Source organism: Lissotriton helveticus, chromosome 8 (assembly GCF_964261635.1).
Source record: "Lissotriton helveticus chromosome 8, aLisHel1.1, whole genome shotgun sequence".
NCBI classification, from domain to species: domain Eukaryota; kingdom Metazoa; phylum Chordata; class Amphibia; order Caudata; family Salamandridae; genus Lissotriton; species Lissotriton helveticus.
In genome coordinates, this window is record NC_136069.1 from 898,372,246 (window position 1) to 898,394,384 (window position 22,139).

The 22,139-nt window shown below is 45.8% G+C and overlaps 1 protein-coding gene across 4 annotated transcripts in view; it reads left to right on the top strand.

The window, feature by feature from the left end:
* The window catches only part of PCID2 (PCI domain containing 2), a 339,645-nt gene that overhangs the window by 250,542 nt on the left and 66,964 nt on the right, over window positions 1-22,139 (top strand). For all 4 annotated transcript variants that reach the window (XM_078657682.1, XM_078657681.1, XM_078657679.1 and 1 more), the window contains 3 exons: window positions 319-394; window positions 500-641; window positions 19,663-19,763. In XM_078657682.1, coding sequence (XP_078513808.1) covers window positions 319-394; window positions 500-641; window positions 19,663-19,763 — 319 coding nt within the window. The remainder of the gene's footprint in view (window positions 1-318; window positions 395-499; window positions 642-19,662; window positions 19,764-22,139) is intronic.

Consider the following 22,139-nt stretch of genomic DNA (forward strand, 5'->3'; position numbering starts at 1 on the left):
TCATAACGTTACAACTTAACTATAGCAGGTTATTTTAATAATATACCCTTCTCATTTTTTATTACAGGTGCCTAGAGATACTACTACTAGACTAATACGTAAATAAGAGGCAGGTTTTTATTCAAATATTGCAGCCTTCCATGTAGTCTAAACAAATAGTTATGTATGGAATAAGTAAATGTTACAGTCTAAGGAGGATTAAAAGAAGCACTGATTAATGTGGGTTTTCTCAATTGTTTTTAGTACTGTATGCTGTTTATTTTATACAAAATGTGAAATATGTATCATATTTGACAGTCTAATTTTTTTTTCTAACAGTCGAGCTGGCATCGATGACTCCAAAAAGTGGGGAATGTTGTTCCTGGTGAATCAGCTGTTCAAGATTTACTTTAAGGTATGAACCTGTTCTGAGTGACGGTTTCTTCTTTTTTCACACATTTATTGTACTTTTTGACTTGTTAAACACTATGCTTAAACGTCAACATTTCTCTTCTTGCAGATCAATAAGCTTCACTTGTGTAAACCTTTAATTAGAGCTATTGACAGCTCAAATTTGAAAGATGAATACACTATGGCACAGAGATTGACATTCAAGTACTATGTTGGGCGGAAGGCTATGTTTGACAGCGATTTCACACAAGGTATGTGAACAAGGCAAACACTCTGTAAACCTTTTGGTATCAAATACATGATAGGGTGCTATCCACTTGAGAGTAGGTGGCACAGTCCATATTCCAATTGAGCACTGCCTCTAGCACACACATCTGTGTATGAAAATCTAAAATTGCCTGTGAGTTATTAGCAATCCCAGAGTGAGTTGGAAAATAGAACAATCAACAGCTTCTTGCCATCTTATTGCATGATCTTTACAAGTTGTCTTGAACTGTTTTGCTTCAACCCCATCATGTGTTGCAATACAGCAACTTTATGTATCACATTGTTCATAAGGGAATCTTAGATCTTCTGCAAACATACCAGCTCATAATTTCGATTTTTGTCGGTCGACTAGTCAGCTAAGTTAGGTTGTTATGCATAATCAGTGTAGCTTTGTTTTCGGGCATACAATGTCAGAAAGTCATTTAAAAACCCCTGAACATAGTTGCAGTGTACCTTTTTCATGCTTTCATGGATTGCTGTGTGTCATTCATGGATTTATATGTGTTAGGCATACATTTTACTGATATACCAGTAGTCTTCAACATGTCTCTTTTTACATCAAGCCTAATGGACAGAGAATATATGTCTATTTGTGGCGAGGCATATTGTGGCATATATTGGCAAAAACAAAGAGGCTCTTGGAGCATGCCAATTGCTTACCATTGGTTGGGTTTTCTTGCCACTCATTTGCATGCATGATCAAGGATGTTGTGCAGTGTGAAAAAAAAGTATTGCCAAAGCCAATAGGTCACAAAAGGCAGTACCAATTGGCTTTGCCAAGGCTTGTTTTTTCCCATTAGGGGTCATATAATTTCATGGCAAGTACCTCAACCAGTCATTTTATTTCTTGGACTCTTTTGTAGGTTTGAAGCACAAAATGTGGCCTTCAGTTTTTTACACAAAACCCTTTCGAAATACAATAACAAGAAGGAAGTGTATAAATCTTTGTTAAAAACTGGGCAGAGAGCGAGAGGAAGGAATGCAAGAGTCATTCTTCGGAAACTAAATTTAGCTTTCTCACCAATTATAACACAGCATCTAATATCATTGGTTGTGCAGTTAGGGAGAAACCCGTCTTCCCAAAAGTCACAAAAAATTTAAGAGGCATGAGCAGTCTGTCTGTTTTTTAGTGTCTGAATACTGCTGTAACTAATCTGTAACACAAAACCCAAATGTTCCAATTACAAAGATTAATTTGCAAAATTCATTGTCTCTGGTGCAGTATAAATACATTCAAGCTAATTTAAAAGTTCAGAGCTCAACATGTGAAATGATCGAACAGCTTCACTTCTTTGTTCCCAAACTGCATATATTCCAGGGAATAAAGCAAAACAAAAACAAATCAAATTGTCATTGCAAAGAGTGAATGTGTATGTGTTCTGTACATTTGCTATCCATTTTTGCTTGTGAGAATTTGTGCATGAACGTAGCTGCCAAGTGTGACCAGTTTTTATTTTACACAGCAACTTCCTTTTAACATTCTATTGAAGGGCTTGAGGTTGAGCTGGCAAGGTGAAAATATTTTGAACAAAACCCAGGATTTACATAAACACTCACAGATGTTTTCTATTTAACAGTTTTATATAGTGCTCCTCCACTGACCACATTGGTGCACTTTACATCTGAACAGTTTCAAAGCATTCATGTGAATAGAACCGCTCAGCCCTCCACAGGGCTTGGTCGCCCCACTCACTGCTGCCGCTCCTGCCTGCCTTTGCCGCCTCCTGCCTGCAGATTCCTTCGCTCGCTGCCCGCTGCTCCTGGGAATTTCCCGCTGCTACTGGGAATTTCCCGCTGCCCGCTGCTTCTTGGAATTTCCCGCCGCTGCCTCCCTGCGGCCCCCCCCCCCTGTGATTCCATTCGCTGCCCCGCTCCCGCCACCCAGCTGCTCCTCCCTCCCGGCTCCTTACTTATGATGCCCCCAGAGCGACCGCGCAGCGGACGCGCCCAGCGGGAACGCCGATTGAGCGCCGATTGAGCGCCAAAGGTAAGCCCGTCTGCGCCCGTCCGCGCCTGGCCCGCTCCCAGCGCCAGGACCCCTTGCCCTCCCCGCCGAGGCAAGACGACCCGACTGACCTACGGCGCCGCCACTCTCAACGCACTCTATGCCGGCCGGACCCACGCCTGCTGCCGAGCCACCCCGAGACGCACCCACGGACCCTTCACCTGCTGCACCTGCAAGTTCACCTGCCTACGAACCTGCCCCGCACCCGCCAAGACAAACACCAGCAGCAACCACCTCAAGTGCATCCTGATCAACACCTGCTCCGTCCACAGACACGCCGTGGAACTCTGGAACCTCCTTGACGCTACATCACCGGACGTCGCCTTCCTCACGGAAACCTGGATGAACGCCTCCTCTGCACCCGACATCGCCATCGCCATTCCGGACGGGTACAAGATCATCAGGAGGGACCGCATCAACCAGACCGGAGGTGGCATCGCCATCGTCCACAGGAACACCATCCGCATCACGACCGACGCCAACGACTCCTTCGCCGCAGCCGAACATCTCCACTTCCAGATTCACACCGACCCTAAGACGACCCTCAGAGGCACCCTCGTCTACAGAACCCCGGGACCACGCACACAATTCAGCGAAGACATCACAGACTTCATCAGCCCGCACGCCCTCCCCTCCACTGACTACATCCTCCTCGGGGACCTCAACTTCCACCTGGAGAACAACAAGGACCGCAACACCACCGCCCTGCTGGAAAACCTCGCCAACCTCGGACTCAAGCAACTGGTCAACACCCCCACCCACTACGCCGGCCACACGCTTGATCCAATCTTCTCTTCCAGCAAGTACATCACCTTCAGCCACGCCACCGGACTCCACTGGACCGACCACAGCTGCGTCCACTTCAGCTTCAAAAGATCCACGACCCACCACCACCCGCAACAGGTACCTCACAGGAATTGGAGCAAGATCACCGCAGACCAGCTCACCACCTCCCTCAGCCAGAGCCCACCCGCCAACACAACGGACCCCAACGAAGCAGCCCGTAACTTCACACAGTGGCTGACCGCCTGCGCCGACGACCTCGCGCCACTAAAGAACCCTCCCAGCAGACCCAGAAGCAAGAAGGCATCCTGGTTCACCGACAACCTCAAGGACTCCAAGAAGACCTGCCGCAACCTCGAGAAAGCCTGGCTCCTCGACCGGACCACCGACAACATGACCGCCCTCAAACACGCTACCCGCAAGCACCACCAGCTCATCCGCACCACCAAGAGGAAATCCCTGAAGGAACGACTGGACAACAACGCCCACGACAGCAAAGAGCTCTTCACTATCGTCAAGGAGTTCTCCAACCCCGGCACCAACGAAATCACTCCGTCACAAGACCTCTGCGACTCCCTCGCCTTGTTCTTCCACCGCAAGATCGCCGACATCCACAACAGCTTCGGTGCCCCACCCACGCACCCAACCGTCGAACCAACGCCCCCCCACCGCCACCCTTCGCACCTGGACCACGGTGACCACCGAAGACACAGCCTGCACGATGAACACCATCCACTCCGGATCACCGACCGACCCCTGCCCACACCACGTCTTCAACAAGGCCGACTCCACCATCGCACCCCAACTCCGGAACATCATCAACGCCTCCTTCAACACCGCCACCTTCCCGGAGAGCTGGAAGCACGCCGAGATCAGCGCCCTCCTGAAGCAACCTACAGCGAACCCCACCGATCTAAAAAACTTCCGCCCCATCTCGCTCCTCCCTTTTCCTGCTAAAGTCATCGAGAAGATCGTCAACAGACAGCTGACCGCCTTCCTCGAGACGAACGGATCCCTCGACCCCTCGCAGTCCGGCTTCAGAGCCAACCACAGCACCGAGACTGCCCTCATCGCAGCCACCGACGACATCTGGACCCTGCTCGACAAGGGGGAAACAGTGGCCCTCATCCTCCTGGACCTCTCCGCTGCGTTCGACACGGTCTGCCACCGCACCCTAGTCCAGCGCCTCAGCAACATCGGTATCCAAGAGAAGGCACTGGAGTGGATCATCTCGTTCCTCGCCGGAAGAACACAAAGAGTCCGCCTCCCCCCGTTTCGCTCCGAGGCCACCGAAGTCATCTGCGGCGTCCCGCAAGGATCTTCACTCAGCCCCACCCTCTTCAACATCTACATGAAACCTCTCGCAGCCATCGCACGCCAGCACAACCTCAACATCATTTCTTACGCCGACGACACCCAGCTGATCCTCTCCCTCACCAGAGACCCCGACACCGCCAGAACCTGCCTACAAGAAGGGATGAAAGACGTCGCAGAGTAGATGAAGGACAGCCGCCTGAAACTGAACTCGGACAAGACGGAAGTCCTCATCCTGGGATCTTCGCCCTCCGCCTGGGACGACTCCTGGTGGCCCCCAGCCCTGGGCACCGCACCCAAGCCAACCGACCACGCACGCAACCTGGGCTTCATCCTGGACCCCTCCCTCTCGATGACCAGACAAGTCAACGCCGTCTCCTCATCGTGCTTCAACACCCTGCGTATGCTTCACAAGATCTTCCGCTGGATCCCGACCGAGACCAGGAAGACTGTCACCCAGGCACTCGTCACCAGCCGACTGGACTACGGAAACGCCCACTACGCCGGAACCACAGCCAAGCTACAGAAAAGACTCCAGCGCATCCAGAACGCCTCCGCCCGACTCATCCTGGATGTCCCCCGACGCAGCCACATCTCCAGCCACCTGAGGAACCTGCACTGACTCCCCGTCGACAAGAGGATCACGTTCCGGCTCCTCACCCACGCACACAAGTCCCTCCACGACCTGGGCCCCAAGTACGTCAACGACCGCCTGACCTTCTACACGCCCACCCGCCAGCTACGGTTCACCAGCCTCGCCCTCGCAGCCGTACCACGCATCCAAAGAGCCACCGCCCGAAGGAAGATCCTTCTCTTACCTGGCTGCCAAGACTTGGAACTCCCTCCCCATCCACCTTCGGCTGACCCAGGACCATCTCGCCTTCAGGAAACAACTCAAGACCTGGCTGTTCGAGCAGTAGCATACCCCTCCCCCCAAGCGCCTTGAGACCCTCCCGGGTGAATAGTGCGCTATACAAATGGCATGATTGATTGATTGATAATGCTCACATAATTTGCAGTAAACTGGAAGCCAGGGATTAAGATAAGCGTTAGAGTTTTTGCTTTCTGACCTCCCGGTTTTGACTCTGTTTTTGCTGGCGTAGTGTGTCTGAGCACTTTTCTCACTGCTGATCAGTGGTAAAGTACAAGTGCTCCTGTGGTAAATTGTGTTATGGATAGTATTTACATGATTGGATATTTGATTTACTTGTTAGTCCCTAGTAAAGTGCACTGAGTGTGCCAGGGCCTGTAAATCACATACTACTAGTGGGCCTGCAGCTCTGATTGTGCCACCCGCGTGAGTAGCCCAGAAATGTCCTCAGTCACACCATTGCGAAGTCTGCACGCAGTGTGTAACTGCCATGTCAACTTGGCCAGTGCACACACATGCCAGATCCCTCACCTTCCCTTACATGTCAGCCACCCCTAAGATAGGCCTAATTCACCCCTGTGGGCAGGGTGCAGTGTATGTGAAAGCTAGGACATGCCCTGGTGTGTGAGTGTGTGGCATCTCCTGATAGTGAATTACGGCCAATTTCGTTTTTCGCTATTGCAATGCTATCTATTCCCATAGGACAGAATGGGGAGTTTGTTTATAACATCTTACAGACATAACTGGTCCGGGGAATTAGGTAGGAAAATAAAGTTTAGTATGCCTGAACTCAGAATCTAAAGATGCATCTTTTAGTGAAGGTGATTTTTACATTCTGTGTTTGAAAATACCACTTTTAGAAAGTAGGTGTTTTCTTGCTCCGTCATCCCGTGTGCCTTTGCTGGAATGTGGATTGCCTATCTGGGTTTTGGATGACAGAAGGCTGGGCAGCAGGAGTGGCTCCAGATAGTCTAGGTGTGTCAGGAAAGGGCTGAATAGACCTGGGCTGCAGTGGGGGAAGAGATTTTCTTGCACCTCAAAAGGCCTGGTCTGCCTCTGACCATGCCGTCTCCACCTCCTGCCAGGAAGTCACACCAGAGAAGGCAGAACTGGTTCTAGCTGGGCACAGACACTCTCTGCCTAAGAGATCAAAGGATTTTAGGATATAAATATTGGGGCCCAGACCCCTGAACTTTAGAACTCTTTTGGACCATGAAGACTGCCAAGAAGAAGAGCCGGAGAAGCTGTGGGAGGAACTACCACATTGCTGTGTGCTTTGCTGTGTTGGCCTAGAGTGGCTGCTTCTGTCTTGGACAGTGAAAGGACTGAACTTTCTGGAATATACTTTTGTGAGTTTCTCCAAGGTCTTGAGGTAGAGCTTGCCCCCTGTTCAAGAAGTCTCAGGAACCGCAAAAACTTAAAGCTCTTCTGCCCTCAGCACTGGGAACTGTGCTTTGTGCTGCAACAGAAGGTAAGCAACCAGATGAGGTCTACGAATACGCTGCCGACTCCGTGTCCTGATGGCACTGCAGAGGGCACCGCCACTCTGGTCTCAACGATGACGCCTGCTGACGCCGCCACCGAGCCGTTGCTCGCACCTCAACCCGTGGGCACAGCACAGCCTCGCTTCACAACGGCGCCTTGGTATCCGCGACGACGACGCCCCATTCCAAAATATATGCTGCTGCTTGTTCCGTGATTCAAGGGTAACACTCGTAAAGTTACATGATGCACCGCTCCCATCTCGCACCACAGCCTTGGCCTACCTAAGCCGGCCCCATTGATTCCAGTTCGTCAGCCGATGACGCCGCTGCGTGCACCGCGAACTTCCAGCACCACGACGAACACCTAATTCACTTTGCACCGGGACCCTGGTCTCACCGACGATGCCATCACTGAGCCGCTGCTCGCACCACGACCTGAGGGCACTGCACCGCTGTATGTCACACTGCTAAAGAGAAAAGAGAGGTGCCAGGGCTCGAATTTGAAACACCAAAACTTATTTATTCAGCTGGTGTAAACCTTCCTTTCAACGATTCAGGAGGCTATGTATTTGTCATCTGTTACCGTATTCAAAATATACTCAATCTTATACAATTTTCAGAGTGAGAAAACATTCCTTAAGCTGTGGAAACAGTTTAAACACATTTTTACATCCATTACAATACTTTCATTATAATCAAAAACAAAACAAAGCAGAAAAAATTCTTCATCAATATTTACATACAAAACTTTTTGGTACATAAAATAAAGAACGGCGAATCATGTACACCTAGGTTCATTCGGGTACATTTGATTGTGAATACATTGCCCTATTTAATTTATGCGTCTCTTTTAGACAGCCAGATAGCCGACGCGTTTCCAAACCCTTCTCTCTAATCAATGGGGTTCTTCATCAGGGCTGGGCTGTGTACCTGTGGTGTAAGATTTAAGGGACATTTAGTATCTCCTTCTCTCTAAATCTATATCATCTATTATATGAACAGGCGAAGCCTTTACATTGATTTTACCTGGTTTCGCATTATTCTTGGGCGATGTTTTTCTGAGCGGGGCATCAAGTAAAACTTAAATTTTTCACCACTACCTAGAAAAAGTGAGGGTAGGCAAAAGTTGTAAATTTTTGGGCTTATATCTTTACTTGTTACCTTCACTACATTTATAGAGCACTGGCACTTACTTTTATGTCTGTTCGTGTGGTCCTTCACTACGTCAATATCACCATGTTTAAAAATTTGGCTGCGCGTTCCGCGGTGCTAGTTTGTCTGTAAGTCAGAAATTAAATATCAATTCATGTTCGGAAATGCTGTGTGACTGTGTATACGTGCATTCTCTGTTCTGCTTACTTGTGCGTATAGCGGTGGAAGACCCAAGCGTTGCTATGTTTCTGCCTGGTTGCGCTATTACCACTCGACGATAATTCAAGTTTCTAAAAGAAAGTAGGGAGGGGGGGGCACAACAATGGTTGCCATTACTCTGCGGTCAAATTTCTTTAAGTTTAGAGCTTCGGTTCGGTAACCGAAGAGAAGCTTACCCTGATTAGTGTCTTTAGGCGCCGCAAATTGGGGTCTGCACGCCGCGTAAATCTCACTCCGTTTGTTAATCTCCTGGGCGGATTACCACGCTCGGCGAGGTGCGGTTTCCCATTTACATATGCTGCTAAGCATTGTGGGATATGTAGTTTTGACGGATTTTCCGCATGTTTTTTTAAAGAAGGAAAGGTTTCTGAAGGTGGTCATTATTATAAGTGCAGTGCTCTAATTCTGATTTTCTCAAAGTGTATGGTTTGGAAGGTGGGGTTCACAGAGGGCTCAGTAATTGGACCTTTGTAGTTCGGACATTTCGTTCAGGCCATCCATCACACAATTATACTTTAAAATTAGATATGCTTCTTTTTGAAGTAACATGGCATCGATGTTTCCTCCTCTTGGGGGGATTTTCATGGCTTGCAAGATTGTCCATTTAAAATCTGTCTCATTGTGATTTAGTTCAACAAAGTGCTGGACCATGGGTGCGGACAGCACTTTGTTTTTGATTCTTGATCTGTGTTGAGCTATTCGCTGATTAGCTCTCTGTGTGGTTTTCCCTATGTACAACTTGGGACAAGGGCACATTACTGCGTATATGACGTTGGTCGTTTTGCAGTTTGAGAATCCTTTGTGTATCCATTTTGTATTATTGAATAGGAATTCTTCACCTTCCATTGTATTGGGGCAAGAGACACACGAACCACATTTATGGTGGCCTGTTACAGGAGGTAGTCTCCATAGCGTACGTAAATCGGTTTTTGCTTGACTGATGCCCAGGTCGGCTCTGACTATATGTTGCGCAATACTTCTGTTCTTTTTTAGGGCAAACAATGGCTCCTCCATTGGGACTTCTGAATTCTTGATTAGATGCCAATTTCTTCGAATAATTGATTTCAACTTGTTCGTATAGGGCCCGAACGTGGTGACACATATCGGCCTTTCGAGGGGTTTGATTTCTTTCATAGAGTTCAATAACTCCTCCCTTGGTGTGTTCCATGCCCGTGTGGTGGCATGTTTCAAAAGTTTATGAGGATAGCCTCTCTGTTGCAGTTGGTCACTTAGTATTTTAGAGTGGATCAAAAAATCTTCCTTCCTAGAACAGTTCCTGCGGATTCTCAACATTTGTCCGTACGGCAAGTTGGATTTTAGGCTTTTGGGATGGTAACTTGCATAATGCAAGATCGTGTTCTTATCAGTCTCTTTACGATGCAAGGTAGTTGTCAATTTGTTTTCACAGGGAAAAACCACTACATCAAGGAAAGTCAAAGATGTTTTACTAGATGTTACTGTGAATTTTATATCCGGATGTCTGGTGTTTAACCACTGATGGAATTGGGCAAGCATTTCTTCAGACCCTTTCCATTGGCACCAGATATCATCAATGAAACGATACCAATTGGTGATGTTCTGTAGAAAGGGGTTGTTCCGGTAGATGTAACGCTCCTCGTACAGGGCCATGAAAAGCACCGCCATTTCTGGGGCATAAGGACACCCCATGGCGGTGCCCTTCACCTGCACGTAGAACGTGTCCAAGAACCGGAAGTAATTCCTTTTGAGTGCTATTCTCGCCAAGTCAATAATAAAGTTTGTGGGGACTCTATGTGGTCTGGGTCGTGTCTCAAGGTAATACTCCATTGCTTCAAGTCCCTCCTGCTGGGGTATTTGAGTGTATAGGCTGGTGACATCAAAGGATACCATCATTTCTTGATCCCCATCAAATGGGGTCCCTTCTATCTTATTGATAAAGTCCCTTGTGTCTTTCAAGTATGATTTTACTTCGGGTAGAAAAGGCTTTAGGAATACATCCACGTACTTCGCCAGCGGTTCCAATAATGAATCGCACCCGGAGACGATAGGTCTCCCGGGAGGTTCAGTCAAGCTTTTGTGAATTTCATGGCCCTGTACGAGGAGCGTTACATCTACCGGAACAACCCCTTTCTACAGAACATCACCAATTGGTATCGTTTCATTGATGATATCTGGTGCCAATGGAAAGGGTCTGAAGAAATGCTTGCCCAATTCCATCAGTGGTTAAACACCAGACATCCGGATATAAAATTCACAGTAACATCTAGTAAAACATCTTTGACTTTCCTTGATGTAGTGGTTTTTCCCTGTGAAAACAAATTGACAACTACCTTGCATCGTAAAGAGACTGATAAGAACACGATCTTGCATTATGCAAGTTACCATCCCAAAAGCCTAAAATCCAACTTGCCGTACGGACAAATGTTGAGAATCCGCAGGAACTGTTCTAGGAAGGAAGATTTTTTGATCCACTCTAAAATACTAAGTGACCAACTGCAACAGAGAGGCTATCCTCATAAACTTTTGAAACATGCCACCACACGGGCATGGAACACACCAAGGGAGGAGTTATTGAACTCTATGAAAGAAATCAAACCCCTCGAAAGGCCGATATGTGTCACCACGTTCGGGCCCTATACGAACAAGTTGAAATCAATTATTCGAAGAAATTGGCATCTAATCAAGAATTCAGAAGTCCCAATGGAGGAGCCATTGTTTGCCCTAAAAAAGAACAGAAGTATTGCGCAACATATAGTCAGAGCCGACCTGGGCATCAGTCAAGCAAAAACCGATTTACGTACGCTATGGAGACTACCTCCTGTAACAGGCCACCATAAATGTGGTTCGTGTGTCTCTTGCCCCAATACAATGGAAGGTGAAGAATTCCTATTCAATAATACAAAATGGATACACAAAGGATTCTCAAACTGCAAAACGACCAACGTCATATACGCAGTAATGTGCCCTTGTCCCAAGTTGTACATAGGGAAAACCACACAGAGAGCTAATCAGCGAATAGCTCAACACAGATCAAGAATCAAAAACAAAGTGCTGTCCGCACCCATGGTCCAGCACTTTGTTGAACTAAATCACAATGAGACAGATTTTAAATGGACAATCTTGCAAGCCATGAAAATCCCCCCAAGAGGAGGAAACATCGATGCCATGTTACTTCAAAAAGAAGCATATCTAATTTTAAAGTATAATTGTGTGATGGATGGCCTGAACGAAATGTCCGAACTACAAAGGTCCAATTACTGAGCCCTCTGTGAACCCCACCTTCCAAACCATACACTTTGAGAAAATCAGAATTAGAGCACTGCACTTATAATAATGACCACCTTCAGAAACCTTTCCTTCTTTAAAAAAACATGCGGAAAATCCGTCAAAACTACATATCCCACAATGCTTAGCAGCATATGTAAATGGGAAACCGCACCTCGCCGAGCGTGGTAATCCGCCCAGGAGATTAACAAACGGAGTGAGATTTACGCGGCGTGCAGACCCCAATTTGCGGCGCCTAAAGACACTAATCAGGGTAAGCTTCTCTTCGGTTACCGAACCGAAGCTCTAAACTTAAAGAAATTTGACCGCAGAGTAATGGCAACCATTGTTGTGCCCCCCCCTCCCTACTTTCTTTTAGAAACTTGAATTATCGTCGAGTGGTAATAGCGCAACCAGGCAGAAACATAGCAACGCTTGGGTCTTCCACCGCTATACGCACAAGTAAGCAGAACAGAGAATGCACGTATACACAGTCACACAGCATTTCCGAACATGAATTGATATTTAATTTCTGACTTACAGACAAACTAGCACCGCGGAACGCGCAGCCAAATTTTTAAACATGGTGATATTGACGTAGTGAAGGACCACACGAACAGACATAAAAGTAAGTGCCAGTGCTCTATAAATGTAGTGAAGGTAACAAGTAAAGATATAAGCCCAAAAATTTACAACTTTTGCCTACCCTCACTTTTTCTAGGTAGTGGTGAAAAATTTAAGTTTTACTTGATGCCCCGCTCAGAAAAACATCGCCCAAGAATAATGCGAAACCAGGTAAAATCAATGTAAAGGCTTCGCCTGTTCATATAATAGATGATATAGATTTAGAGAGAAGGAGATACTAAATGTCCCTTAAATCTTACACCACAGGTACACAGCCCAGCCCTGATGAAGAACCCCATTGATTAGAGAGAAGGGTTTGGAAACTCGTCGGCTATCTGGCTGTCTAAAAGAGACGCATAAATTAAATAGGGCAATGTATTCACAATCAAATGTACCCGAATGAACCTAGGTGTACATGATTCGCCGTTCTTTATTTTATGTACCAAAAAGTTTTGTATGTAAATATTGATGAAGAATTTTTTCTGCTTTGTTTTGTTTTTGATTATAATGAAAGTATTGTAATGGATGTAAAAATGTGTTTAAACTGTTTCCACAGCTTAAGGAATGTTTTCTCACTCTGAAAATTGTATAAGATTGAGTATATTTTGAATACGGTAACAGATGACAAATACATAGCCTCCTGAATCGTTGAAAGGAAGGTTTACACCAGCTGAATAAATAAGTTTTGGTGTTTCAAATTCGAGCCCTGGCACCTCTCTTTTCTCTTTACTAATGTTATTGTCCAGCCAGGACCCGTAGGACAAAACCCCCCTATTTATATAAGTATGTCACACTGCAGCACCCGACGCAGCGCTCCTGACTTCTACTGAGAGGAGTTCGATCTGCAACGTGTGTGACTTTGAGGGCCCCGCCGACTCCTGCACTGGCCTCCGGAACAGACGCCTGCGGACGCCGTGCTTTCGGAAGCCCAACGAGGGGTCGCCGACGCCCTGCATTTCTAAAAAGGTACTGTTTGCGGGTCTTCCCAACACGGTAGCTGACCCAGCCAAAACTGTTTGGATTTGTTTGCTCATGACGCCGTGATAGCCCCTGACGGAGCTATCGACCTCAAGGAACTATTTTTCAAGCATATTTTGATGACCGAAGATTTTCAAGTACTCTATTGTGGATTTTATCATGTTTGGTCTTGTCTTAAGTACATAAAAATATTGGATATTTTTCTAAACTGGTGTGGTGTCCTTTTGTAGTGCTTACACTGTATTACTGTTGGTTATGTGCAAATGCTTTACACACAGCCTCTAAGATAAGCCTGACTGCTCGTGCCAAGCTACCAAGAGGGCGAGCAGGTGTTATTTTAGGAGTGTAACTCCCTTATCCTGACTAGAATGGTGGTTTCTGCCTGGCTTTGGCACATGCCCTAGCCTCCCAAAAATCTAATTTCTAACAATAAGCGTTAGTAATGGAACAAACAGGAGTCACTCTTACGTCAGATAATACCAAAAAGGGATTTTAAATGATTTCTGAAGAACATAGGCAGTGATTCGGTTCTTAATGCAGCAGGCATAGACTTCCAAAGAGCAATTGCTGCTCTTCACAACGATTAATTTTGTACTTAATCTTGGTACTTCTAAACAGAGTGTTTGCTAATGAGCTGAGATAGTGATAAGATTGGGTAGGTAAGTGGACTTATTTAGGTGCATAGGCTTTATTGACTTAGCAATGCTATTTACTCCTGGATTAATGGGGCACCCCCAAAATTCCCCAAAAATCTCCTCCTGGCATTTAGATAGTTGGCTTGTTTTCTTTAGAAATGTAGGCCAATAGTTCTACAAAAAATATACAGTGTTTTCTTTCACATGCCCTTGAGCAAAGCGATTTCCTACGATCCAGGCTGGGTAGAATGCTAGTTCTCTACATTCATGTCTTCAGCTTCAAGTCCACTCACTGAGCTAGCATTCAGTACTAAGAGGCGGCTTGGATCCAAGAATTGTTCAAGAGTCTGCCTTGCTCAACAACGCCTGGCTTTTTATGCAGGTAAATTGGTTTTATCAGGGTCTCGACCAGACCAGCTAAAGTCCATCCTTTATCTCAGTTGCTACCTGCAGTTGAAACCAAAGTCTTTGCTGGTACACTCTTCTTTCAGTCAGTAAGGATAACTCTTGTGACCTCACTAATCCCTACCAAGTTCTTTGATGTCAAAAGAAAATACTAAAGCACACACAGATGTCTAAAAGCATGAAATGCATTGAAATGATCAGGACGTAATAGCCAGGCAGCAGACATGTTTGATCAAGGAATGTGAATAACGGTGGAAAATAAAAAAGCACATGCAATACAACTTCAACTTTGCAACAAACAAAAAAGTCTATCATTTGAATGCATTTCATGCTTTTGGAATTCCGTGTGTTCTTCTGTATTTTCTTTTGATATTTGCATGCCACCCAGGGCTTCCCTGGTTTTGGCTATCACGCCCCAGGTAGCAGGGTGTGTATACCAGGAGTGCACCAATTCAGAATCTTGTTTGCTGTTTATATTCACCTCCCTAAATATTTTGTGCGACTTTAGATGTGCCAAAACTTTGGCATAGCCATCATAATGCTGTGCAAGTTCTTTGATGGTTTGGTCCAAAATTAGTTTTCCCCATACTATTTCAAATCTGAATAACTGCCTACAATTGACCTACCTTAGTAATGTGTGTACGAGTTTAATCATCTCTAATATACCTGTTCTTATTATAGCATCAAAAACGTGAAGACTACCTCAGTCTAATCCAAGGCGACCATGACCACCTCTCATGAGACCACCTCAAGGTTCACCCCAGACTCTCTGAAGGACTTGCAGCTCTTTGCTATTAAAGTATGTTCAGCAACGTCTCACTGGCCCATTGGCCTAAATTTGTGAGGATGACCTGCGAATTAACTCAACTCTAAAGCCTTCTCCCCCTATCTTAAAACAGAACAGCTCATAACTGCCTGTAAATGTACAGGGTCCAGGCCAGTCGACTGACTACTAAACTCTTCAAGGACTATTTGCCCATTATTAATGCAAACTTGAATACATACATTAACGTATTTAAATCTTTGCTGGCTTGAATAAACCCTGGGCTAACCAATGTAATTTAAACAAGTGTTTTCCTATCAGTAGATTGCTGTTTTCTTTCAACTGCTTTAAAGGGCTTTCACAACTCCGTTGTATGAATACACAATGATAACCAATATCCTCTGTACTAATTATGCTTCATTTAGAGCAGGGCACAATAAAGAGTCAGTGTTGATCGCGGTTTTCAAAGATTTGAAGTACATTTCTGATGAAGATGTCATTGTGTGATTTCTTTCGCTCCTGAAATCTGTTTTCCCCTTTTTGACCATGACCTTCTGCAGCAGCATCTCATTGAGCTTTGCATGCAATGAACTTAGTTGCTTTGAATTCAGTTCTTACCGTTCGTACACAGAATTTCCCATGATTATTAAATTTCATAAATCAAATGTGTAGATTCTCTAACATCTCTGTGCTTTCCTTGTTGTTTCAGATTTAACTCTGTTTTATCACAATCCTGATTAGGAGCTTGGGTCGTTGCTCTACAATTATGTAGGCAACTTGCAAGTTGTAATTAGGCTAAATCCAAACGTACATATTGATACTGTCACGTTTGGCATCTGTTTAATAACCATTCATGACTCGATTAACAAAACAGTATACATTTGTTTAAAAACTGCGAATCTAAAATCTCGTTCTTCAGGAACCAACATAATTTCACCAGAGATCCCTCTGTTTTCCTGTTCCCCATGTCCCTGATGTTCTTTTCTTCCATCAGATACAGATGGGTTGAAAGCCCATTTCAGATGATGGAGCTTCTCCTTGGATGACAAGCTACTCTTCTTACAGATAGAAGTCCCCAACTTTTATAATTCTTTTTTTTTTTTTTTAAACCTTTATTGACATTAGATAATTACAGTCAAAGTTCACCAACCGTCACGGTCGAACATAGGTACAGAGGTAGAATAAACAAACAATGTACTACAGGAGCAATGCGGAGGTACACCTCATAAATCTATGCTGTAATTCAGAAGATCTAAGGACCAACATGGCCACAGGATTAGTGAAGGTTTGAGTTTTTTAAATGAAAGAAATTCAGGATCCGATGTCACACAATGAGACCTCACCAAGGCCAAGGTTACACATGAAAAAGGATATTCGCTGCAGGATCACCATAAGCAGGACATTATATCAGGACGTAGAAACAGGATATTCAATAAACATTACATGTCCCCACCTAAACAATATCCGCCCGCCGTGCAATAAAACAGTATAAAACATACCCCAAACACCCGCTACAGAAAAACGCACGGCGAGTTACATCTAGTCAGACCCGCGAAAAAGAAAGCAAAAGAAGAAAAGGAGAAAAACAAAAATTAGAAAAGAAAAACAAAGGCCATAGAACAGAAGGGAAAAACAAAAATACCCCACCCCTATCCCCCCACCCTGCACCTCTGCATACGACTACGGCCTACCCCCCAGCAGCGTGCCTGTCGCCCCATGTCTAAACCCGAAATATAGAGAAGAAAGATAAAGAGAAAGGAAAAAGACAATATTCCACACAAGATAAAGAAAAACAAAGAAAAAGGGAGAAAATGAACCAAAACCCCACGTTAGGGGAAAATGAAAACAGGGAGGGACCCCGATACAGGCCCCCGGCCCCCCCCCCCGCCGCCCCTCGTCATCATTATATTACCAGAGCGGACAATAATCATCAAGAAGCAACAAGTTTAGAATCAGGATTACAGCCCAGCCCCTCAAACTACCCGAGCAAGATGGAAATCACCCCACGATGATACAGGGAACAGAACGTCATTGAAGCACATGAATCACGTAGCCCTGAGCAGAAGTATGCCACAAATGTCAGGAAGCGGGAGAAGGCAAAGAAAAATCGTATCAAATGGGCAGACCAGGTCGGAAAAGAACAGGAAGTCTTGCAATGTTCCAGGCCGTTGCGTTATCAAAGTGCATCCGCCGCCATTTTATCCGTCTGCGATCCGGAGAACAGTGCGTAGCATAACAAGGACGGCCATTTTGTAGCGTCCGGCACCCACAGTAAGACTCTTCACCAGGAGATACGAGCCTCCCCTTTCGCCGCAAATAAAGTCAAAACAAGGTCTCACCATAGTGCCTGCACAATAAGGCCGAGCCGGGGCCACAGGAACAATGTCCCACAACAAGGAGACCAGCGGCAGGTTGTCTTCCCCAGTCCGGTGATAACGGGCTCATCCCTGTAGCAATCCAGATCCGGGTCCGCCCTTCCAGCGCACGGGAGGCATAAGATCCCTCTCCCCTCGATCTATTGTGCTCTTCACCAACGTCATATGCGGACACACCACCGTGCAACACTACTCACAGGAGGGACCCCCAATAGAACGCCGCATCGACCAGTGTCGGGGCCGCCCGCCCTAGGATCGGAGAAAGGGGGACGGCGTCAACAGTTCCAAAACGTTAGCACACAATAGAGGCATCGCCCCCACTTCGTGGCGCGGGAGCCCCGACGGGCCCCCCCCCCCACAGTCAGGATGGTGCAACAGCGATACAGCTCCGCAATCAGCTCCAAGGAAATGTGATGCGGAGTATAGGCAGCGCGTCGCAGGCCAAACAAAGTCCCATCAGAGTAGCAAAAAGCAGTCGGTAAATGACAAACTCCATTGGGGGGGGGGGGACACCAAACCAGCTCCAAAGGACAGCATATGTCGTGCCCTCACGCTCCACGGGCAGCACTGACGCCAAGTTCTTGGGGGCGGGTCGACCAGCATAGCGGTTCACCGGTACCTTCAGGGTCCGCGCAGCCGTAATCGTTGCACTTCCAGGCGGCTGTGAGATCACGCGGGGTCCCGGCTGCAAGGCTCGAACAGGCCAAAATCACGGAGGTCCGTAGCTTCGCTTCCAGGGCACGAAAATCACTCGGAGTCGGGCGCATCTGCTCAGCGCACCATCCGACACCCGGGGGCACCGGAGCTGTGCGGGGCGGGCGATGGGATCAGGCGGCGGGAGAGGAGAGCCGGCGGAGCCGGGAGCCCGGGCGACCATCTTGGCCGCCGGTCCGGCTCCGCCCCCAACTTTTATAATTCTTGAAAGGTGGAAGACCTGGCTATTTATGCCGTAGTATTCACGGTACTTTTCCTAATCTGCTTCTGTGCTACAGGAAACAGATTCTTTTGTGTACATTGAAACAGGGTAGAGCGGCTGCCTCACTCACACAGAGTTTTCTCTGCCTAAATCTCTGTTCTAGAGCTGGGGCTGCGTGAGTTACGGATTCTGAGGCAACAGATGACTCACAGAGTGCTATAATGACTGAATTTCACCTACTACTTGGTTGGAAAATACTAATGTAGTATTATTGATATAATTATCATGCAACCATTCAGACACAGAAGAGCATTTAAATCTCTGATCAATACATACTTTACTAATGTGCTTACTGTTCACGTGCACTAGATCCACAAAAATTGAAAGTCCAAGTCTTATGCTAGCTTTCCACTACTTGTCTTAGGTATCTATCAAGTCCTCATTAGCATTATTCTTTGTGCTTCCCACTACATGTTGTGCATCTGCTGCCTTCAAGTACAAACATAGCAAGCAAAATCCTGTTAATAATTACATTTTTGTTTCAAATGTTGGTATACTTCTCTTCTTACTGTACTTTAAAGGAATCGAGTGTTTTGTTTTGTATAATTGCAACTTGTTTCTCTTCCACGCCTATTTTCTGTTTTAATTGCAACACATATAGAGATCATGACCCCTGAAATTCACATGGACACAGACCCCACCTTCGAAGCCCTGAAATTATAGTGTAATTTTAATAACGTTTGGACCTCTGATATGTTCGCAAAAAAGCAACAAGCAAAACAGTAATCTCACTGTTTGAATTTGGCCATTGGAGTCCAGCAGGACAACACCACTAACTGGAATTCTTCATTCACATACTGTGGAGAGAAAACTTAATACAAATGAGTTCTTGGAAAGTTTGATTTTAAGGTTTTTCCTTAAAACAGAGGCAGATTGACCTAGCTGTAGGTAGGGGATGCTGGCATTCTACACCTGCAGACAAAACATCCTCAGAGTGGCTGTGGTTTTCGATTAGTCAAAATGTTTTAGAAGGATCAGATGCAGAGAAGGTGAACTATGGATCCTATCGGAGATACAGTGGTTGTACCAACTTTTCCAATCATGTTGGAAGATTTTACACAACGTAGTTTAACCAGAGCAAACATTTTGTAGTTTCTTTAAATGGTTCTATTTTCACAGATTGTGTAAGCCTGTTTTACTTACATTGTTTTGCTAAAATTGTTTTTGTTACCACATAGCTGAAGAATATTTGACGTTTGCTTTTGAGCACTGCCACCGCTCTTGTCAAAAGAACAAAAGGATGATTCTCATTTACTTACTTCCAGTGAAAATGTTGTTGGTGAGTTAAAACATTGATAGCGTGCCTTGTTAAAACCATTATTCTACTCATTTTGTTGGCATTTGGCATAATACACAATGTGATAGTTAGGAGTTCTTAATGTCCATGTATAGTAATGTATATTTTCCTTTTTAACACTTTTTATGGAAAACAATGGTATTTTATTAATGGGCGTTTCTTATTTTTCTTCATTTGGTTTAATCAGTTGCTTTTCCTGATTGTTCATAATAGTCTGAAAATAATTTTATAGAAGTGGAGCAATTTGTGTCGGCCTTACTCAGTAAGAGAGCAGTGGCAAAATTGGATCTGTAAAAGGTAGTCTTCTACTGTGTGGAAGCAGCCACAACTGGACCCCAGGTTCCTTATAGCAAAATAATGGTATATTTCAACACGTTTTCCAATACTTTAGCAAAGCAAGATTGGTTTAAACTACATGAAAAATTATATTTTGGGTAGAAATTGTTAAATGTTAATGATCCTTCTCCTGTATATGTTCCATGAAACCAACATTGCAGCCATAAGCGGCAGAGATAGCATTGATCACAAACAGTATTTTCCATTTTAAAATATACCTGATTACAGTATTTGTTTCATAAAGTGGATCCTAATTGTAAGGTGCCAGAATTCTGTACGTAGAACAGCAATATGGCCTAAATAATTCTGTAAAATGGTATTCACCAAAAACAATACAATATTAAGGCAAAATGACTAGACTAACCAGAGCACATCAAGGATGATGGAATGTGGTTTTACTGAATGCCAGAGTGGCTCTTGAACTTCAAGATTTTAGTGACAATGTGAAGGTCTCCTAGAGCTTTTACATTGAAAACGTTGGGAAGTTAGTTTGATCACATGGAAGTTAATGTGCAAGCCTCATATTTAAAAATGGCTTGGGGACTTAAGAGCTCCATGGTAATGGAGGAAGACCTCTCGGCTGCCTTTCACACGGTTGACCATGACACTCTGGTACAAAGACTCTACGAAGCCGGCATAGAGGGGACTGCTTTAGACTGGATCACGTCCTACCTTTGAAACAGAACTAATGTCATCCATACCCCACTGTGGAAAATTAGTACGGTTTGGTGAACATTATCTGCGCCATCTTGCCTCTTCCCCTGATGCCACACTTTTGTCGTGCGCACCCGCCATTTTAAGATGCCCTGAGCAGAACAAACCCTTTTTGCATGCCGCTGGCCCCTGACATAGCCCTTCGCCCTCACCAAGCCTGAGCGCTGGTCAACCCCCCCCTGCTTGCACCTGCCTTGAATCATAAACCCCTCTTCAGCGCGGCTCTGCCTCAGGCCCTCATCCTGCTCCCAACGCAGCACCTCCCTTCTTCCCTTTCATGATCCCCGGCCCTTTGATGCAAACCCCTTTTTCCCCGTGTGCCCGTTTGTCTTCCCCGTTCCCAGGCCGACACCCAGCTCTGCCGATACCATTCCTTGCCCCTCCCCGTACAATAGAAAGCTTCCCCCATCAAAGGATCCCCGGGTTGATCAAAGCCCCCACCCCATGAGATCCGATCGACCCCCACATTCCATGAATTGACGGAATATCCAGCTGCGCGATACTCATCACCTGTTGTGACTAGGGTGGGGACTTCAACTGTAAATGTGTGTGGGAACGGGCGCAAAGGGGAGATTCCGAGAATGTCTTTCCATACATCAAAGCTTTGTCATGAATATGTAATCTGCAATAAAGTCATAAAACAGTGTATAAGAGGCCAGGCCTCCGAAATGTAGTTAGAGCACCTCAGAACGATACCTGCTGTCCGTTTTGCTGTGTTCTCCTCCGGAGAGAATAAAAACCTTGTTTCCTGCTTTCCAGTCTCCAGCGCCTGCCTCTTCATTTATTAAACAATTCGAGGGTCACAGAGGCAATACCGCCGGGCAAATATCGATTGTCCCCGACCCAAAACTCTAATTTAACAATTGGCGTCCCAAGCGTGGGGCCCATCAGCGACTCGTGGATCCAGTGGGAGAGGTCCCGACGACAGAGTGAACGACTGCAACGATCGGGAGAGCTCTTGCCCAATAGACCCTCGTCTGGCAGCCGATCATCCGAACTTCACTTGTTCCGAACAGACCTCTCTCGAGTGATCTACGGTCCTGACTGGGGACCATTAGGAGTGCCGTGAGAAATACGAGAAAAAGAGGACGAACGGGCGCTGGATTCGGAAGACAAGAAACCGCCCATACGGTCCGGGTAAGGTCGTGTAAACACGACAAGTTGCGAAATGATTGCTTGATTGCTTGTTTTACAATATATACTAGTATTACTCTTTGTTAACTTATTTGGAGATCCACTGTCTGCACGCGGAGAAACAGTAGGCTCTTTCCCTTCTGCAAACAGTGAAGGATAGGTAACGCAACCGTC